The sequence below is a fragment of the Oncorhynchus clarkii genome, chromosome 4 (genome assembly GCF_045791955.1).
Source record: "Oncorhynchus clarkii lewisi isolate Uvic-CL-2024 chromosome 4, UVic_Ocla_1.0, whole genome shotgun sequence".
NCBI classification, from domain to species: domain Eukaryota; kingdom Metazoa; phylum Chordata; class Actinopteri; order Salmoniformes; family Salmonidae; genus Oncorhynchus; species Oncorhynchus clarkii.
The window spans coordinates 9,231,369-9,251,244 of NC_092150.1; the positions used below are offsets into that span (position 1 = coordinate 9,231,369).

General features: G+C 44.2%; 1 protein-coding gene across 1 annotated transcript; it reads left to right on the top strand.

Moving 5' to 3' along the window:
• The first annotated feature begins 651 nt into the window (after positions 1-651).
• Positions 652-15,711, top strand: LOC139407550 (aggrecan core protein-like). The gene is made up of 17 exons (XM_071151372.1): positions 652-724; positions 1,225-1,608; positions 1,837-2,011; positions 2,282-2,409; positions 6,078-6,371; positions 6,773-7,072; positions 7,486-7,660; positions 8,312-8,439; positions 9,168-9,461; positions 9,765-9,866; positions 10,319-10,593; positions 11,047-11,923; positions 13,072-13,230; positions 14,065-14,147; positions 14,358-14,502; positions 15,127-15,309; positions 15,620-15,711. The coding sequence occupies exons 1-17, from the start codon at positions 652-654 to the stop codon at positions 15,709-15,711; spliced, it is 3,867 nt and encodes a 1,288-aa protein (XP_071007473.1).
• The last annotated feature ends 4,165 nt before the right edge of the window (positions 15,712-19,876 follow it).

Consider the following 19,876-nt stretch of genomic DNA (forward strand, 5'->3'; position numbering starts at 1 on the left):
AATCAACCATTTCAGACAACCAATCAACCATTTCAGACAACCAATCAACCGTTTCAGACAACCAATCAACCATTTCATACAACCAATCAACCGTTTCAGACAACCAATCAACCATTTCAGACAACTAATCAACCATTTCAGACAACCAATCAACCATTTCAGACAACCAATCAACCGTTTCAGACAACCAATCATCCATTTCAGACAACTAATCAACCGTTTCAGACAACCAGTCAACCATTTCAGACAACCAGTCAACCATTTCAGACAACCAATCAACCATTTCATACAACCAATCAACCATTTCATACAACCAATCAACCATTTCATACAACCAGTCAACCATTTCAGACAACCATTCAACCATTTCAGACAACCATTCAACCATTTCAGACAACCAGTCAACCATTTCATACAACCAATCAACCATTTCAGACAACCAGTCAACCATTTCAGACAACCAATCAACCATTTCATACAACCAATCAACCATTTCATACAACCAGTCAACCATTTCATACAACCAATCAACCATTTCAGACAACCAATCAACCATTTCATACAACCAGTCAACCATTTCATACAACCATTCAACCATTTCAGACAACCATTTGTTTTACTGACAGTTCTTTCTTCCATAACAGGTCAACCATGATCACCTTGCTCCTACTGTGTGTGTGTCTTCCCTTCATCACCTCAACTATATCATTTGAAGACCCCGGCGGTATGTGTAATCTGACATCCCTATTATCATCCCTGATAATAGGTCAAACAGGTCCCTGATCAAACACAGATAGATGGGTGTAAGAAAGGTTTCGCACTCCCACTGCTTTCGTCCAATCAGATCCAATCCACATCCAGGAAGGACCAATGGAAGGATGCCTTTGCATTCAAACAGGGGAATGTTGCAGTTCTAGCTATTCAAGCGGAGCTCCTGTTATATACTGTACGTGTACTGGCCACCGCCGACGGCAAATGTAAAAGTAGCAAGGTTTTTAGTCTCTCCGGGATAGGGTTTGGAATAATGCAGGCAGATGACATGACTCTACTTTACTGAAAAGAAACAGCCACTACGTCCACCATATTACTTCACTTCGTCAAACATCTTCCTGCGTGTGCTTCTCATGAGCAGTGTGACAGTTAGAAAGTATCTTCCATGCAAGTAGATGCAAATATGTTGTAAAATTTTTTTTTTTAAAAGGTCTCTCATACTCTCCTCCTCAGATCTCGACAGTAATCTGAGTGTCAGCATTCCCGTGGAGGTGCCGCTGCGCCCTCTGATGGGCACCAAGGTGGTTGTGCCCTGCTACTTCCAGGACAACATGGTCAACGACCCCGGCGCACCCACTGTCACCCCCCTGTCCCACCGCATCAAGTGGACCTACGTCACCAAGGGCAAGGCCACCCTCATACTGCTGGCGTCAGAGGGCAAAGTTCACGTGGAGACGGAGTACCTAGACCGGGTCACCATGGTCAACTACCCGCTGGTGCCCACCGACGTCACCATGGAGATCACAGAACTGCGTGCCAAGGACTCGGGCACTTATCGCTGTGAGGTCATGCACGGCATCGAGAATAACTATGACTGGGTGGACATCCAGGTTCAAGGTATGCACCTAAACCAAATATCAGGGTTATTGGGGTCAATTCTCTTTCGATTCAGTCGTTGAATTTGAATTTCAGTTTACTTCCAGAATTGATTGAATCAAAATGGAATTGATCCCAACCGTGTCAAACATCCTCTTACTCGTCTTGTTATACACAAGCCAATCCTCTGAAATGGAATAATACTCAGTATAACATGACGGTGAGGGCGATGTGTTCTCTCTTCTCCAGGTATTGTGTTCCACTACCGAGCCATCTCGACGCGCTACACTCTGAACTTTGAGAGGGCCAAGGCTGCCTGTATCCAGAACAGTGCCACCATCGCCACCCCAGCACAACTACAGGCTGCCTTTGACGATGGCTTCCACCAATGTGACGCTGGGTGGCTCTCTGACCAAACAGTCAGGTCAATTGTGATATACTAAATTGTGTACTGTCGTTACTGTTTTAGGGAAACCATCTTTGATGTGTTGGCACCCAGTGTGTATATCCAGTACAGTAAAAATGAAGAAATTAGTACAGCCCTGAAGGGTTTTGTGGGGAATGTTATTCTAGAGCATGGGTTGGCATTGAGCAAAGACATGTTATAACCATTTGGGATTCAAAATAAACTAATTGACGGCCTGACGTGTATGCATTTTTTTCTTCCTTTGCCATCTTACGTGATCTACTCAAGGTACCCCATCCATGAGCCTCGTGAGGGTTGCTTTGGAGACAAGGATGAGTTCCCGGGAGTGCGAACCTACGGCTTGAGAGAGGTCAACGAGACCTATGACGTGTACTGCTTTGCACAGAAGATGTCAGGTACACTACACTGTAGCTGGTCATGGTCATTATACAAGCTGTTTTGTGGTGTACGTAGATAAACATCACTGTTAAAGTAGAACTGACAGTATTTTAGCAACATGAGAACTTATTCAAATCTGTTCCTACATACCCCGAGAAATAATATGACACTTAAAATAATCTAACAAGCAATAACTTACAGTGCCTTGCGAAAGTATTCGGCCCCCTTGAACTCTGCGACCTTTTGCCACATTTCAGGCTTCAAACATAAAGATATAAAACTGTATTTTTTTGTGAAGAATAAACAACAATCATGAAGTGGAACGACATTTATTGGATATTTCAAACTTTTTTAACAAATCAAAACTGAAAAATTGGGCGTGCAAAATTATTCAGCCCCTTTACTTTCAGTGCAGCAAACTCTCTCCAGAAGTTCAGTGAGGATCTCTGAATGATCCAATGTTGACCTAAATGACTAATGATGATAAATACAATCCACCTGTGTGTAATCAAGTCTCCGTATAAATGCACCTGCACTGTGATAGTATCAGAGGTCCGTTAAAAGCGCAGAGAGCATCATGAAGAACAAGGAACACACCAGGCAGGTCCGAGATACTGTTGTGAAGAAGTTTAAAGCCGGATTTGGATACAAAAAGATTTCCCAAGCTTTAAACATCCCAAGGAGCACTGTGCAAGCGATAATATTGAAATGGAAGGAGTATCAGACCACTGCAAATCTACCAAGACCTGGCCGTCCCTCTAAACTTTCAGCTCATACAAGGAGAAGACTGATCAGAGATGCAGCCAAGAGGCCCATGATCACTCTGAATGAACTGCAGAGATCTACAGCTGAGGTGGGAGACTCTGTCCATAGGACAACAATCAGTCGTATATTGCACAAATCTGGCCTTTATGGAAGAGTGGCAAGAAGAAAGCCATTTCTTAAATATATCCATAAAAAGTGTTGTTTAAAGTTTGCCACAAGCCACCTGGGAGACACAGCAAACATGTGGAAGAAGGTGCTCTGGTCAGATGAAACCAAAATTGAACTTTTTGGCAACAATGCAAAACGTTATGTTTGGCGTAAAAGCAACACAGCTGAACACACCATCCCCACTGTCAAACATGGTGGTGGCAGCATCATGGTTTGGGCCTGCTTTTCTTCAGCAGGGACAGGGAAGATGGTTAAAATTGATGGGAAGATGGATGGAGCCAAATACAGGACCATTCTGGAAGAAAACCTGATGGAGTCTGCAAAAGACCAGAGACTGGGACGAAGATTTGTCTTTCAACAAGACAATGATCCAAAACATAAAGCAAAATCTACAATGGAATGGTTCAAAAATAAACATATCCAGGTGTTAGAATGGCCAAGTCAAAGTCCAGACCTGAATCCAATCGAGAATCTGTGGAAAGAACTGAAAACTGCTGTTCACAAATGCTCTCCATCCAACCTCACTGAGCTCGAGCTGTTTTGCAAGGAGGAATGGGAAAAAATGTCAGTCTCTCGATGTGCAAAACTGATAGAGACATACCCCAAGCGACTTACAGCTGTAATCGCAGCAAAAGGTGTCGCTACAAAGTATTAACTTAAGGGGGCTGAATAATTTTGCACGGCCAATTTTTCAGTTTTTGATTTGTTAAAAAAGTTTGAAATATCCAATAAATGTCGTTCCACTTCATGATTGTGTCCCACTTGTTGTTGATTCTTCACAAAAAAATACAGTTTTATATCTTTATGTTTGAAGCCTGAAATGTGGCAAAAGGTCGCAAAGTTCAAGGGGGCCGAATACTTTCGCAAGGCACTGTAGATAGTCATTTTTCATATTTTCATAGAATGCTTGCCAATGACATAGAGTAAGGCATTTGTGAAAATTCTATCGCAATATAGAGTGGGAAAGCTGCCGTGCGTTTGGACAAATCAATATTTTGGGACTATGAAGAAATCTATTGGTGAATTATATTAATCATGCTGTAACGGTTTTCTTCCTGGGAAGGAGAGGAGGACCAAAATGCAGCGTGGTTATTTATAAACATCTTTAATGAAAGATGAAAACGTGAACACTATACAAAATAGAAAACGTGGAAAAACCGAAACAGTCCTAACTGGTGCAAAACACAGAGACAGGAACAATCACCCACAAGATACCTAAAGAATATGGCTGCCTAAATATGGTTCCCAAACAGAAACAACGATAAACACCTGCCTCTGATTGAGAACCACTCCAGGCAACCATAGACTTACCTAGAACACTCAACTGAACACAACCCCATAGACTACAAAACCCCTAGACAAAACAAGACACATAAATCACCCATGTCACACCCTGGCCTAACCAACATAAAAAGAACACACAGAATACTAAGACCAGGGCGTGACACATGCATTGAACGGCATCCATCTATTCTGCCAACAATCACAGCATTTTTGTCAAACCTCATAAAAGTTCATTTTGAAAAATAAACTGGGAATTTCATATATTTTTTTACTGATATTATGAATAACTGATAGTTTCATATGTGCAAAGTAGTTAAAACCACGTCAGTTCCACTTTAAGTGATTTATAACAGCTATATTCAGTAGGTGGACAGCAGTCCCGCTCCTCACCCACAACATGGTCAAAACGAGAAAAATACAAAAACAATAGGACTGTTTCATACATACTGAACAAAAATATAAATGCAACATGTAAAGTGTTGATCCCATGTTTCTTGAGCTGAAATAAAAGATAAAAGATCCCAGAAATTGTCCATACGCACAAAAACCTTATTTCGCTCAAATGTTGCTTACATTCCCGTTATTAAGCATTATCCATCCACTTGATAGGTGTGGCATATCAATAAGCTTATTAAACAGCATGATCATTACATTCAAATGCGGACTGCAGGAATGTACACCAGAGGTCTTGCCAGAGAATTGAATGTTAATTTCTCTACCATAAGCCGCCTACAAAGTCATTTTAGAGAATTTGGCAGTAAGTCCAACCAGCCTCACAACCGCAAACCACATGTAACCATGGCAGCGCAGGAGCTCCACATCCGGCTTCTTCACCTGCGGGATCGTCGGAGACCAGCCCCCCGGACAGCTGATAAAGCCCTACTACCTGGCCTGATTCCCCAGTGGGTGGGCCTGGCTCCCAAGTGGGTGGGCCTATGCCCTCCCAGGCCTACCCATGGCTGCGCCCTGCCCAGTCATCTGAAATCCATAGATTAGGGCCTAATGAATTTATTTAAACTGACTGAATTCCTAATGTCAACTGCAACTCAGTAAAATCATTCAAATTGTTGCATGTTGCATTTCTGTTTTTGTTCAGTATAGTTGCTGTGTGTGCTGTGGAGGACTCTGCAGTTAAATGGGGATGAATTTAGCTTCTGCTCAGTGTCAAGACAGCTCCCTCAGCTTTGAAGAACAGAGTACATAGTCTACTCTCCTCAACTCGTTATCTGTTTCTGAAATTATTTTACATTGACATTTTTTTCCTTTAGCATATTCTCTTATCCAGAGAGATTTACAGGAGCAATTAGGATTAAGTGCTTTGCTCAAGTGCACATTGACCGATTTGAACCTCTTCCCCTAAAAACAAGTATTTTTACTGGCAGTAGTTACTGCAAGGACAATTGCTGCACTTTCATATCTATCTGTTTGACCGCCTGAGTCTGTGTTTCTCACTCTTTGCCTTCCCCAGGCAGAGTGTTCTACTCCATGTCTGTGGAGAAGTTCACTTTCTACCAGGCAATGGACCAGTGTGCCAAACTAGGGGCCAAGCTTGCCACCACGGGGCAGCTGTACCTGGCCTGGAAGTCTGGCATGGACGTGTGTAACGCGGGCTGGCTGGCAGACGGGAGTGTGCGCTACCCCATCAATATTGTCAGGCCCCAGTGTGGTGGAGGACTACTAGGAGTGAGGACCGTGTACCTGTTCCCTAACCAGACAGGCTACCCCTACCCGGACTCCCACTATGATGCTATCTGCTACCAAGGTAACCCAGCCACCAGATTATATCTGAAGACTGCATATCAAATCAAATCAAATGTATTCATATAGCCCTTCTTACATCAGCTGATATCTCAAAGTGCTGTACAGAAACCCAGCCTAAACCCCCAAACAGCAAGCAATGCAGGTGTAGAAGCACCTATCCCATAATGCACCACTGTTGCTGTCGATCTCTTCAAGCTTGAACTACTGTACTTGGTCAAGGCAGCAAAAATAGTTAAAAAAGAGGTCACAAGTAAATTGTTATAGTGTTAGAAAAGGAATCACTTCCTTATACAGCAAAAAGGCCCTGTGGATTACATGTGTTTTGTTAAAAAAACAGAGTGATTTCCAGTATGCCAGAGTGTGGCTTTAACTTTACCTGCTGCCAATGATCTAATTCATTAGAGGACGACGGTGTAGGCAAGACCACCCCGTTCCCAGAGGTGGCCACCATCACAGCCAGTCCTATGGTCTATCCAGGGCTAACCACCGCCCCTGAAACTGAGGCAAGGGGGGAGGTGCTGACCCAAGCCCCCCTGGACACCATCACCATGGCACCGACCTTACCCGTCCCACCCACTGTGACTGACACGGTTACGAAGGTTACCCCGGTCGCGGGGGAAGCGATTATTAGCAGGGTGACAGCTAATCCTGATGTGGGCTTCGAGTTCCCTCATGACAATGACACTGCCATGGCTCCTACAGGTTAGTGTATTGTGCCCCCCAGGTGCACGTTTTGGCTTTTTTCCCTAGCACTACACAGCTGATTCAAATAACCAACTCATCATCAAGCTTTCATTATTTGAATCAGCTGTGTAGTTCTAGGGCAAAAACCAAAACAGGCCCCAGCTTATCCAGAGCAATTTATAAGTACCATTACAATTAAGTGCCTTGCTCAAGGGCACCTAGTCAGTTCTGGGGTTCAAACCAGCAACCTTTTGGTTATTGGCCTAACGCTCTTAACCACTAGGCTACCTGCCAGCAGTAGTTGCCATTTTCATTTTCAAGTGTAATAACTTAAATTCTGTCTTTGGTTTGGTCTGTCTCTTCCCTGCCTTCTCTCCCCCTCCTTCTCTCCGTACTCCTCCTTCCATCCCTCCTTCTGTCCCTCTCTATAGGTGTGGTGTTTCACTACCGTGCTGACTCCAGTCGCTATGCCATGTCCTTCGTGGAAGCCCAGATGGCCTGTCAGAGTGTGGGTGCGGTCATCGCCAGCTCCCAGCAGCTACAGGCAGCCTACGAGGCAGGGCTCCACCACTGTGATGCAGGCTGGCTCAGGGACCAGACTGTCAGGTGAGATAGATAGTGTGAATCTCAGTAGTCAAAAGGTGGCCCTCTCAGTAGGGTTACAAAATTCTGCAAACTTTATTCACGGTCCTGGGTTTTTCAGAAATCCCTGTTGGAAGATTCCTTGGAGGATTCCTTGGAGAATTCCTTGGAGGATTCCTTGGAGGATTCCTTGGAGAATTCCTTGGAGGATTCCTTGGAGAATTCCTTGGAGGATTCCTTGGAAGATTCCTTGGAGGATTCCTTGGAGGATTCCTTGGAGAATTCCTTGGAGGATTCCTTGGAGAATTCCTTGGAGAATTCCTTGGAGGATTCCTTGGAGAATTCCTTGGAGGATTCCTTGGAGAATTCCTTGGAGGATTCCTTGGAGGATTCCTTGGAGAATTCCTTGGAGGATTCCTTGGAGAATTCCTTGGAGAATTCCTTGGAGGATTCCTTGGAGAATTCCTTGGAGGATTCCTTGGAGGATTCCTTGGAGAATTCCTGCATATTCCCTTATGGTTCCAGAAATCTTCTGACTGGGATATCTGAGAAATGTTGGAACTTTGGGAACATTTCCTGAATGATTAAACTCTACTTCCAAGACTGCTTGTATTAAAGAGGACAGAAGTATGACTGTTTTCTAACCACACATTTACCACCAACCCTGACCTTCAGGTACCCCATCCTGTCTCCCAGAGATAAGTGTTCAGGCAACCTGGAGAATGTCCCAGGGGTGAGGTCCTATGGCTTGAGACCTGCTACTGAGCAATATGACGTCTACTGCTATGTGGACCGCCTCAAGGGTGAGAGACATGGCCCATGGACCCTATTCTTCTGCTGATTCTTCTTCTTCTGCTTATTCTTCATCATCATCTTCTTCATCTACAGACCTTAGCTTCAGATATAGTGATTATTTTATTATTATTCTTCTACAGACCTTAGCTTAAGATGTAGAGTGACTTCTTCTTCTTCTACAAACCTTAGCTTCAGATGTAAAGTGACTTCTTCTTATACAAACCTTTGCTTCAGATGTAAAGTGACTTCTTCTTCTACAAACCTTAGCTTCAGATGTAGTGATTTATTCTTCTTCTACAAACCTTAGCTTCAGATGTAAAGTGACTTCTTCTTATACAAACCTTTGCTTCAGATGTAAAGTGACTTCTTCTTCGTCTGAAGACCTTAGCTTCAGATGTAGTGAATTCTTCTTCTTCTACAGATCTTAGCTTCAGATGTAGTGAATTCTTCTTCTTCTACAGATCTTAGCTTCAGATGTAGTGAATTCTTCTTCTACAGACCTTAGCTTCAGATGTAAACTGACTTCTTCTTCTTCTACAGATCTTAGCTTCAGATGTAAACTGACTTCTTCTTCTACAGACCTTAGCTTCAGATGTAAACTGACTTCTTCTTCTACAGACCTTAGCTTCAGATGTAAAGTGATTTTGTCTTCTTCTACAGACCATAGCAGAAGATGTAAAGTGAACCATCACTCCTGAGTAAAACAACCTGCTCACTCTTCTCCCTCACTTCCCAGGGGAGCTGTTCTATTCCAGTGACTATGACAGCTTCTCCTATGAGGAGGCCGTAGCCCACTGCCAGAAGCTCAACACCACGCTAGCCACCACAGGGCAGCTCTATGCCGCCTGGAGACAGGGCTACGACAAGTGCCGTCCAGGCTGGCTGCAGGATCGCAGCGTCCGCTACCCCATCCATGTCCCAAGGCCCCACTGTGGAGGCGGCAAGGCCGGGGTACACACCATCTACGCCTTCCCCAACCAGACAGAAAACCCAGACCAGCACTCCAGATACGATGCATACTGCTTCAGAGGTATGAGTTTGGATCTGTTCAGAGTCATGGAGAGAGTTGCGAAACCCACCAAAGGTTGTGATAATTACAATCTGTGACAATTAGAGGAATTCTTACCAGATTGCGTAATTTACTTAGAACTCGTTACCAAAATGGTTCCTGTTAAATCTCAACTGATTAAGCATACATTTATATAAGGCTCTGTGTTTTAATAAATTGAGAAATAATATAGACAAACATTGAGCCATAAGCTTTAATAATGACAAATACAGCCACTGTTAAAAGTGAGAAAATGATTTTGTGTTGGTGTTCTTTGTTTTGTAGCGGAACGGGTGATTATTCACACTGAAACCAGACTCAACGTTACTCTAGTTGTCCAGGAGGAAATGATCAACATGACAACCAGAACAGACCAACTGATGCCTGGTAATATATATTTTTATTACGAGGTCTACAGTATTTCTATATCCCCACTAGTATTTCCTGTGCATGTATCCTGCCGACTACACCAAATGTAACAGTTTTGGTAGCCTAGTGGCAGCCAAAAGGTTACTGGCCCAACGACTGGCCCCGATTCGAATCCCCGACCTGACAAGGTAAAAATCTGTCGTTCTGCCCCTGAGCAAGGCAGTTAACCCACTGTTCCTCGGGCGCCGAAGACGTGGATGTGGATTAAGGTAGCCCCCCGCACCTCTCTGAATCAGAGGGGTTGGGTTAAATGCGGACGACACATTTCAGTTGAAGGCCATTCCGTTGTACAACTGACTAGGTATCCCCCCTCTCAGTTTCCTTTCGCCTCTATTTCAATCAGAATGGACAAGCTGTATTGTAGTCAGTGTGTTACTATTACATGTTCTTCTTCTTCTGTGGTTTCTCAGTGAGCCCCATCAAGCCACCTGTCTCTGTGGATGTGTCTGGTTCAGCCTCAGCTGATCATTCTGCCAGTGGTAGTGGCAGTGGAACGCCTGGCCATAGTGGATACACATCTGGTAGGGCAAGCGGCGAGGGCTCAGGGTCTGGCTTCCAAGTCACCTTCGAGGGCAGTGGACCTGTCTTGTCCGGCTCTGGCTCTGGAGATCCTCAGGAGGCGGGAGAGGGGAGTACCACTGTCACCTACCTCCCGAAAGTCGGGTCTGGGGATAGTGGGTCCGGGGTGGGAGAGTTCAGCGGGTCTGGGGATAGTGGGTCCGGGGTGGGAGAGTTCAGCGGGTCTGGGGATAGTGGGTCCAAGGTGGGAGAGTTCAGCGGGTCTGGGGATAGTGGATCCGGGGTGGGAGAGTTCAGTGAGTCTGGGGATAGTGGATCCGGGGTGGGAGAGTTCAGCGGGTCTGGGGATAGTGGATCCGGGGTGGGAGAGTTCCGTGAGTCTGGGGATAGTGGATCCGGAGTGGGAGAGTTCAGCGGGTCTGGGGATAGTGGATCCGGGGTGGGAGAGTTCAGTGAGTCTGGGGATAGTGGATCCGGGGTGGGAGAGTTCAGCGGGTCTGGGGATAATGGATCCGGGGTGGAGGTGGGAGAGTTCAGTGGGTCTGGGGATAGTGGATCCGGGTTGGGAGAGTTCAGCGGGTCTGGGGATAGTGGGTCTGGAGTGGGAGAGTTCAACGAGTCTGGGGATAGTGGATCTGGGGTGGCGGTGGGAGAGTTCAGCGGTGGGATACCGTCCAGTGTCCTTCCCCACTCGGGTAGTGGCAGCGGAGTATCTGGGGACCTGAGTGGTAGCGGGGACTCTGTCATCATCATTGTGGACGGAGAGATGGTGGACATCTCCAAACGGCAGCCTACTGGACAGGAGTTTGGAAAAGGAGGTGTGGACATCAGTGGCTCCGGAGGAATGTCTGGATCGTATAGCCTCTTCAGCAGGGATGTTACCAGCACCTCTGGTTCCGGAAGTCCTGACATATCTTTCACGCATTCAGGTCTCATCGACCTGACCGGTCAGCCCTCGGGAGAGCAGGAAGTCTCCGGCTACCAGACCTTCTCTTCTGGGTTTCCAAGCGGTTTCCCCTCCGGTTTTCACAGTGGCTCTGGATTCCCATCCAGCAGGGACGAATCCCATTCAGGCCACGAGGTCATCTTCCTGACAGATGACGTGATGATGGAGGTGACGGCACGTCAAGGGGAGCAGCATCCGGAGCAGGGACGGGGTTACGTAGATGTCAGTGGAGACAGCAGTAGCCAACATGAAGGGAGCACCTCGGCCAGTGGGCTCTCCCTGGGGGAGTCACCATTTGCAGAGGGCCTGTCTGTGGTGCTGCTGCCTGGTTCAACCATGAGTTACCCAGAGAATATCGGCAGTCTTGGCAACATAGACAGAGGGGATGAGCTGGATGTTTTGGAGGAAGGCCAAGAGCAGAAAGGGCTGGGAGGTTCCACGGAGACAATCTATGTCACGGCACCATTGGCAGTCTTCCCTAGCATGACGACAGCATCCGCCGTCTCGATGGTAACCCCTGCTGTGGTGGAGGAGCCTGCTGTAGTGTACGGTATGTTGCTTAAAGGGATAGTACAGCAATATTTTATCACTTGGTCATATCTTACTTTAGAAGTGTTCTATAGGTCAGTAGTTACAGCATGTATACTAAACAAAAATATAAACGCAACATGCAACAATTACAACGTCTTTACTGAGTTACAGTTCGTATAAGGAAAGAAGTCAACTGAAATAAATTAATTAGGCCCTAATCTATGGATTTCACATGACTGGGCAGGGGTGCAGCCATGGCTGGGCCTGGGAGGGCATAGGCCCACCCCCTTGGGAGCCAGGCCAAGCCAATCAGAAAGGTTTTTCCCCACAAAAGGGATTTATTACAGACAGAAATACTCCTCAGCACCCCCCTGAGCTGGAGTGGTGACACATGGTCTGCGGTTGTGAGGCCGGTTGCACATACTGCCAAATTCTCTAAAACAATGTTGGAGGCAGTTTATGGTAGGGAAATGAACATTAAATCATCTGGCAATAGCTCTGCTGGACATTCCTGCAGTCAGCATGCCAACTGCATGCTTCCTCAAATCTTGTGACATCTGTGACATTGTGTTGGGTGACAAAACTGCACATTTTAGAGTGGCCTTTTATTGTCCCCAACACAAGGTGCACCTGTGTAATGATCATGCTGTTTAATCAGCGTCTTGATATGCCACACCTGTCAGGTGGATGGATTATCATGGCAAAAGAGAAATGCTCACTAACAGGGATGTACAGGTAAACAAATTTCTGCACAAAATGTCAGTTCATGATACAATTTGTGTTTATGTTTTTGTTCAGGATACCTGAAATAGCACAGTCCTAATGTATATAATAGGTCATGTAGTCTACATATTCTACCACAAGTTATTACTGTGATACTACTTTTTTCGTTACTTGTTCTATTTTTGATTTGACATTTCTTTCTTATTGCGATATATTCTGCACTGTTGAGGAGAGCTTGCAGGTAGGCATTTCACTGTACTGTTTATACCTGCTGTATCCTGTGTATGTGACAAATCAACTTTGATTTGATTCTCCCAGTAGGCTCCACTCCGTCTCAGTAAACTCCTTTAATAAGACGGCAGGGAGATTGGCTGGCTGCTGAGACACATCTAAGTTTCTAAAGTAAACTTGTTAATGTGTCGATCTATCTGTCTGTGTGTGCAGTGGTGCAGGGCTGCGCCGAGGGCTGGGTGGAATTCATGGGGAGCTGCTACCTGCACTTTGCAGAGAGAGACACCTGGCCTGACGCTGAGCAGCGCTGCCAAGAGCTGAACGGCCACCTGGTCAGCATCACCTCCCAACAGGAGCAGGAGTTTGTCAACTGTGAGTAAAGAGATAGGATGTGTGCGGGGGGGAAGGGGGTGGGGATTACTGTTGAGAGTTAGAATGGTAGAATACAACAATGTCAAAATGTGTTTAGGCATCAGCAGATTTCCCTCTTATGTCAGTCACTCAATTAGCCATGTCGGCTAACATTTTAACATTAGTAAGTTAGTCTAGAAAAGTCTACTGACCGGGCATGCAAGGCACAAGCCAAGAGGCCCTGACCTCCAGGAGCCCTGACCTCCAGGAGCCCCAGGAGCCCTGACCTCCAAGGAGCCCTGACCTCCAAGGAGCCCTGACCTCCAGGGGGCCCTGACCTCCAGGAGCCCTGACCTCCAGGAACCCTGACCTCCAGGGGGCCCCCATTGATTTTGTTAGTCACTCTCACTCAGATATCATACTAACATGGCATAAGTCATGGCACAATGTGTAGAATTGCAGAAAGTCATGGCACAATGTGTAGAATTGCAGAAAGTCATGGCAAAATGTGTAGAATTGCATGAAGTTAGTTATACAATTGCGAAATGTTCTCTCCACATCTTGGCAAAATGTGTAGAATTGGAGAAAAGGGTCTTCAAAACTGCAGCATTTTCTCTACGCTCATGCATGGCAAAATGTGTAGAATTGCCGGAAATGTATGTAACAACGTCAAAACTCTCCGCCATCGAGAGGGGCCACTAAAATGTTTTGCTCGCTTAGGGCCCCCAAAAGGCTAGGGCTGGTCCTGTGTGTGTGTGTGTATGTGTGTGTGTGTGTGTGTTTCAGTTATTTTAAGCACAGACAATAACATATCTGATACATACATGACAGTTCACTGCTCTCTTCTCCATCTAGCTAACGCTCAGGACTATCAGTGGATTGGACTCAATGACAAGGATGTGCAGAATGAGTTCCGCTGGACAGATGGCAGTCCATTGGTAAGTTTTTTTTTTTTATCCAGTTCAGGTATCTCCCTACTCTTATCTCCTACTTTACTTTGATTTTGTGTGCATCGCAATGGGAAATGCTCTCTACAAATGAAATAGAAGAAGAAGAAGAAGAAGTATTTTAATTAGCATTTGACTTGTTAATTCCATTTGATCCTACTTTCTAATCAAACAGTCCTATTTTGATGTGTTCACATGCAGGAATTTGAGAACTGGAGGCCCAACCAGCCGGATAACTACTTTAACTCTTGGGAGGACTGTGTGGTGATGATCTGGCACGAGAACGGCCAGTGGAACTACGTGCCCTGCAACTACCACCTGCCCTTCACCTGCAAGAGTGGACCTGGTAGGAGCAGGGATTTGGGGTTGAGGTTCAGAGGGCACAGCACATTCTTTGAGTCAGCTGTCAGTCACTGAGCCAACAGGACAGAGAAATAGCACTATGCTTTTTTAAATATAGGGATGTCCGCAGGTGCTCGTCATCACTATGCACCAATCTGGGTTAATCAAGTGTCAAATGAAGTGTTATAGCTGCAATACAACCAAATTCACATAGAAATGTGAGTTATAGATCTGTCATTCTCGTTGAAAGCAAGTCTAAGAAGCTGTAGATCTGTTCTATGTGCTATATTTCTATGCTTCTCGTTAATTGTCTATGCTTCTTTTTCTTTTGGTTTTGTAAAGCAGCTTCAAACTGTTGGAAATACAATATTTTTTTGGTTACTGAGGTTTGGATGGTACAGTGATTCTCTACACTATACATTGCTTGTTTTGTCATATAAACTGTAAAAAATTGCAACCAGGAAATGGCGGAACAATTCCTGCATATTGCACCTTTAAACGTGTTAAAACCCTGTGTTAAACCTAATTGGTACCCCCCAAAAACCTTATTGTTGGCCCACTCACTATTTGTAGGAAACACATGATGATGATCTTGGCAAATTATTCTGGTTTCCCCTTTTCTTCCCAGTCATGTGCCACTCGCCCCCAGAGGTGGCCAACGCCAGGCCGATGGGCAGCAGAAGAGACCGTTACCCTGTCAACTCTATAGTCCGCTACCAGTGTGACGCAGGCTTCACACAGCGCCACCCGCCTGTTGTACGCTGCCGTCCCGACGGGCGGTGGGAGGAGCCCCAGGTGGAGTGTATAGAACGTGAGTCTGACCTGCTCCTTGTTAAGTCATCAGTGTCTCATCCACTTCCATCCGAGATCAGCGTTTAATAACCATGCAGATGACCTCACACATACGGAGTAACAACACAGGAGACTCAACACGCGTGACAAATATAGACATCATGAGAAATAAACATCTCTGGGGAAACAAGTCAATAACATTACAGTAAAAATGGCGAGTTGTGAGAAACTATACCCCACGCACTATGGAATTTCCTTATTCATTTTATTTTATGGTTATTCAGCAATATTTTCATGATGTCATCAAAATGCGCCTCTCTCTCCCTCAGCCGGTGCCACACCCAGCAACAAGCTACACAAGAGGTCCATCAGGAGACGGTCTAAAGCAGCCAACAGTCGGTCATGGAGGAAGCTTCTCTAAGCAGGACTGAAGGGACACACTAAAAGAGAACCAAACTCTTGCATATAAACGTTGATACTCAACATTCCCACCAGGGATGGAAATGGAAAACAAGTTACCCCAAAAATCCTTGAAATCACCTAAAACTTATTTTTTTTCACAAAATTATTTAATTCCCCAATTTCCACCCCTGATTCCCGCCATATATGTGTATATATATATATATAGTACCAGTCAAAAGTTTGGACACACCTACTCATTCAAGAGTTTTCTTTATTTGTACTATTTTCTACATTGTAGAATAATAGTGAAGACATCAAAGCACAAGGAATCATGAAGTAACCAAAAAATGTCAAACAAATGAAAATATATTTTAGACTCTTCAAATAGCCACCCTTTGCCTTGATGACATCTGTGCACACTCTTAACCAGCTTCATGAGGAACGCTTTTCCAACAGTCTTGAAGGAGTTCATATGCTGAGCACCTGTTGGCTGTTTTTCCTTCACTCTGTGGTCCAACTCATCCCAAACCATCTCAACTGGGTTGAGCTCGGGTGATTGGGGAGGCCAGGTCATCTGATGCAGCACTCCATCACTCTCCTTCTTGGTCAAATAGCCCTTACACCGCCTGGAGGTGTGTTGGGTCATTGTCCTGTTGAAAAACAAATGATAGTCCCACTAAGCGCAAACCAGATGGGATGGCGTATCACTGCTGAATGCTGTGGTATCCATGCTGGTTAAGTGTGCCTTGAATTCTAAATAAATCACTGACAGTGTCACCAGCAAAGCACCCCCACACCATCACACCTGCGGAGATCATCCGTTCACCAACTCTGAGTCTCACAAAGACATGGCGATTCCAACCAAAAATCGCAAATTTGGATTTCCACCGGTCTAATGTCCATCATGTTTCCTTTAGTAGTGGTTTCTTTGCAGCAATTCAACCATGAAGGCCTGATTCCCATGTCTCCTCTGAACAGTTGATGTTGAGATGTGTCTGTTACTTGAACTCTGTGAAGCATTTATTTGGGCTGCAATTTCTGAGGCTGGTAACTATAATGAACTTATCTTCTGCAGCAGAGGTAACTCTGTGTCTTCCTTTCCTATGGCGGTCCTCACGAGAGCCAGTTTCATCACAGCACTTGATGGTTTTTGCGACTGCACTTGAAGAAACTTTCAAAGTTCTTGAAATGTTCCATATTGACTGACCTCCATGTCTTAAAGTAATGATGGACTGTCATTTCTCTTTGCTTATTTGAGCTGTTCTTGCCATAATATGGACTTGGTCTTTTACCAAATAGGGCTATCCCCTACCTTGTCACAACACAACTGATTGGCTCAAATGCATTAAGAAGGAAAGAAATTCCACAAATTAACTTTTAACAAGGCACACCTGTTAATTGAAATGCATTCCAGGTCACTACCTCATGAAGCTGGTTGAGAGAATGCCAAGAGTGTGCAAAGCTGTCATCAAGTCAAAGGGTGGCTATCTGAAGAATATCAAATATAAAATATATTTAGATTTGTTTAACACTTTTTTTGTAACTACATGTGTTATGTGTTATTTCATAGTTTTGATGTCTTCACTATTATTCTACAATGTAGAAAATAGTCAAAATAAAGAAAAACCCTTGAATGAGTAGGTGTTCTAAAACTTTTGACCGGTAGTGTATATATAAACACCAAAGTGCATTCGACATGATTTTTTAGTCCGACTGACAATGTTGATCTCTGAGTGTCACTATGTGCCTTGGGAAGACTTGTGCAGGTCTAATTGAGGGGAGACATTGGGCAGAGCAAAAAAGTGTTTGGGATTGCAGCTGGATACTCTGAAGTCAAGCACATTGTTAAATATAGTTTTTATGATAATTAGGGTATTTTTTCTGTTGTTTTTAATGTTTGTTAATTAGCTTTTTTTTCCTAGTGTTGGATCTTATGACTAAATAGGGAACAACTCCTGTATGTAAAGAAGAGCAATGTTTGTCTGTTTCTGAATGTCCAACAGAGTTTCTCCAGCTCTATACCATAATGGCACAGTATTGTGCTGTCATCATGGATATTTCCCCCCAAAGAATTCAGAACATGGAGATAGATAGAGGGCTCACTAAGCTCAATTGTCCTACTTGAGTAAAAGTAAAGATACCGTCATAAAAAATGACTCAAGTAAAAGTGAGTCACCCAGTAAAATACTACTTGAGTAAAAGTCTAAAAATATTTGGTTTTAAATATACTTAAGTATCAAAATAAATGCAATTGCTAAAATATACTTAAGTAACAAACGAAAAAGTATAAATCCTTTCAAATTCCTTATATTATGCAAACCAGACAGCACAATTTGTGTTTTTTATTTTATTTTGCCAGGGGCATGCTCCAACACTCAGACATAATTTACAAATTAAGCATTCATGTTTCCTGAGCCCGCCAGATAAGAGGCAGTAGGGATGACCAGGGATGTTCTCTTGATTAGTGCGTGAATTTGACCATTTTCCTATCCTGCTAAGCATAAATAATTTAAGGAAAATGGGTGTCAGAGACAATTTATGGAGTAAAATGTACATACTTTTCTTTAGGATTGTAGTGAAGTAAAAGTAGAAGTTATAAAAAATAATAAAGTACAGATACACCAAAAAACTACTTAAGTAGTACTTTAAAGTATTTTTACTTCAGTACTTTACACCACCAACTAAGCCTTTTTTAGCATGACGAAGAGGAAATATTTCTCAACATTGATGCCCATGCTGTCACAGAAGCGATCAGCGGCTAAGATAGGAGGTGTTCTCTCTTTCCATCTCTCTGCTTCAGAACAATCTAGAGGTGAGAATTCCATGGACACAATTGTAGCTGCATTTTATTTCCACAGGTGGCGCCATTTCTATACAAAATAGCATTATCTGGTGTAAGACAAAAGCTGATGATTTATGTATGGAATGACATCGGTAGAAGAGTTGACGACAGCACATGCAGTGTGGGAACAGGCTAATGTCCTATTAAGCCATGTGACCTTACAATACATCCAAAAGTACACAGACGACCAGTCACTTTGGGGCCAATTCATTTGAAAATGAATTGACACCAGTAGCATAACAAGCTGTGAAGGCTAAAAGAGAAGTAGGAGTAAGACAATGTTATAGGTTGACGAGGATCCTTTTGGGCGGAGACATGTTCACCGTTTGGGGAGCAGGGTCCTACACTCAAGCTCCCCTCCTACCCGACTCATTCAACAGAACACACTCACAGAACAACACAACGCTCTCACAGAACAACACAACACAACGCTCTCACAGAACAACACAACGCTCTCACAGAACAACACAACGCTCTCACAGAACAGCACAGCGCTCCCACAGAACAACACAGCGCTCCCACAGAACAACACAACGCTCTCACAGAACAACACAACGCTCTCACAGAACAACACAACGCTCTCACAGAACAACACAACGCTCTCACAGAACAACACAACGCTCTCACAGAACAACACAACGCTCTCACAGAACAACACAACGCTCTCACAGAACAACACAGCGCTCCCACATTGCAACGGAGATGTCAACGTCTGGTGAATGGTTGACTGGTTTATGGAAGTCTCACACACACACACACACACACACACACACACACACACACACACACACACACACACACACACACACACACACACACACACACATTTAAAATAAACAAGACTGACACAAATATCACATAATTGTGTGAGAAGGGTGTGTGTGTGTATGTGTGTGTGTGTGTGTGTATGAGACATAATGTCCATGCACGTGAGTATAAACTTTGCGTGTTTGATGAATGTTTGAGCACAAACAACAACTAAAGTACACGTGATAAAGTTTCACGCAGCGTGTGACAACTACCTCTGAACGCCTCTTTGTCTGTTCAGTAGTTATATTAGAGATTAAGAAAGTATATGTCCTGCAATTGTGATTGAATGAATACAAGCTATCTTTGATTTAGGTATTGTATTTAAATGTATTACATTTTACACAGTATTATACCAAGTATATCATATGGCAATATTGCAAAAACCTTAATCCAACACCTAGCAACATTGACGAGGGGTTCAGGTATCAAAACCCTTAATCCAACACCTAGCAACATGGACGAGGGGTTCAGGTATCAACAACCTTAATCCAACACCTAGCAACATTGACGAGGGGTTCAGGTATCAACAACC

Bases quoted from the DNA above. Each gene is read 5' to 3' on its own strand.
- LOC139407550 (XM_071151372.1), top strand. From the start codon at position 652: ATGATCACCTTGCTCCTACTGTGTGTGTGTCTTCCCTTCATCACCTCA. The intron at 6,372-6,772 runs GTAACCCAGCCA...CTAATTCATTAG, and splicing joins TGATGCTATCTGCTACCAAG to AGGACGACGGTGTAGGCAAG. The intron at 14,503-15,126 runs GTAGGAGCAGGG...TTTTCTTCCCAG, and splicing joins CACCTGCAAGAGTGGACCTG to TCATGTGCCACTCGCCCCCA.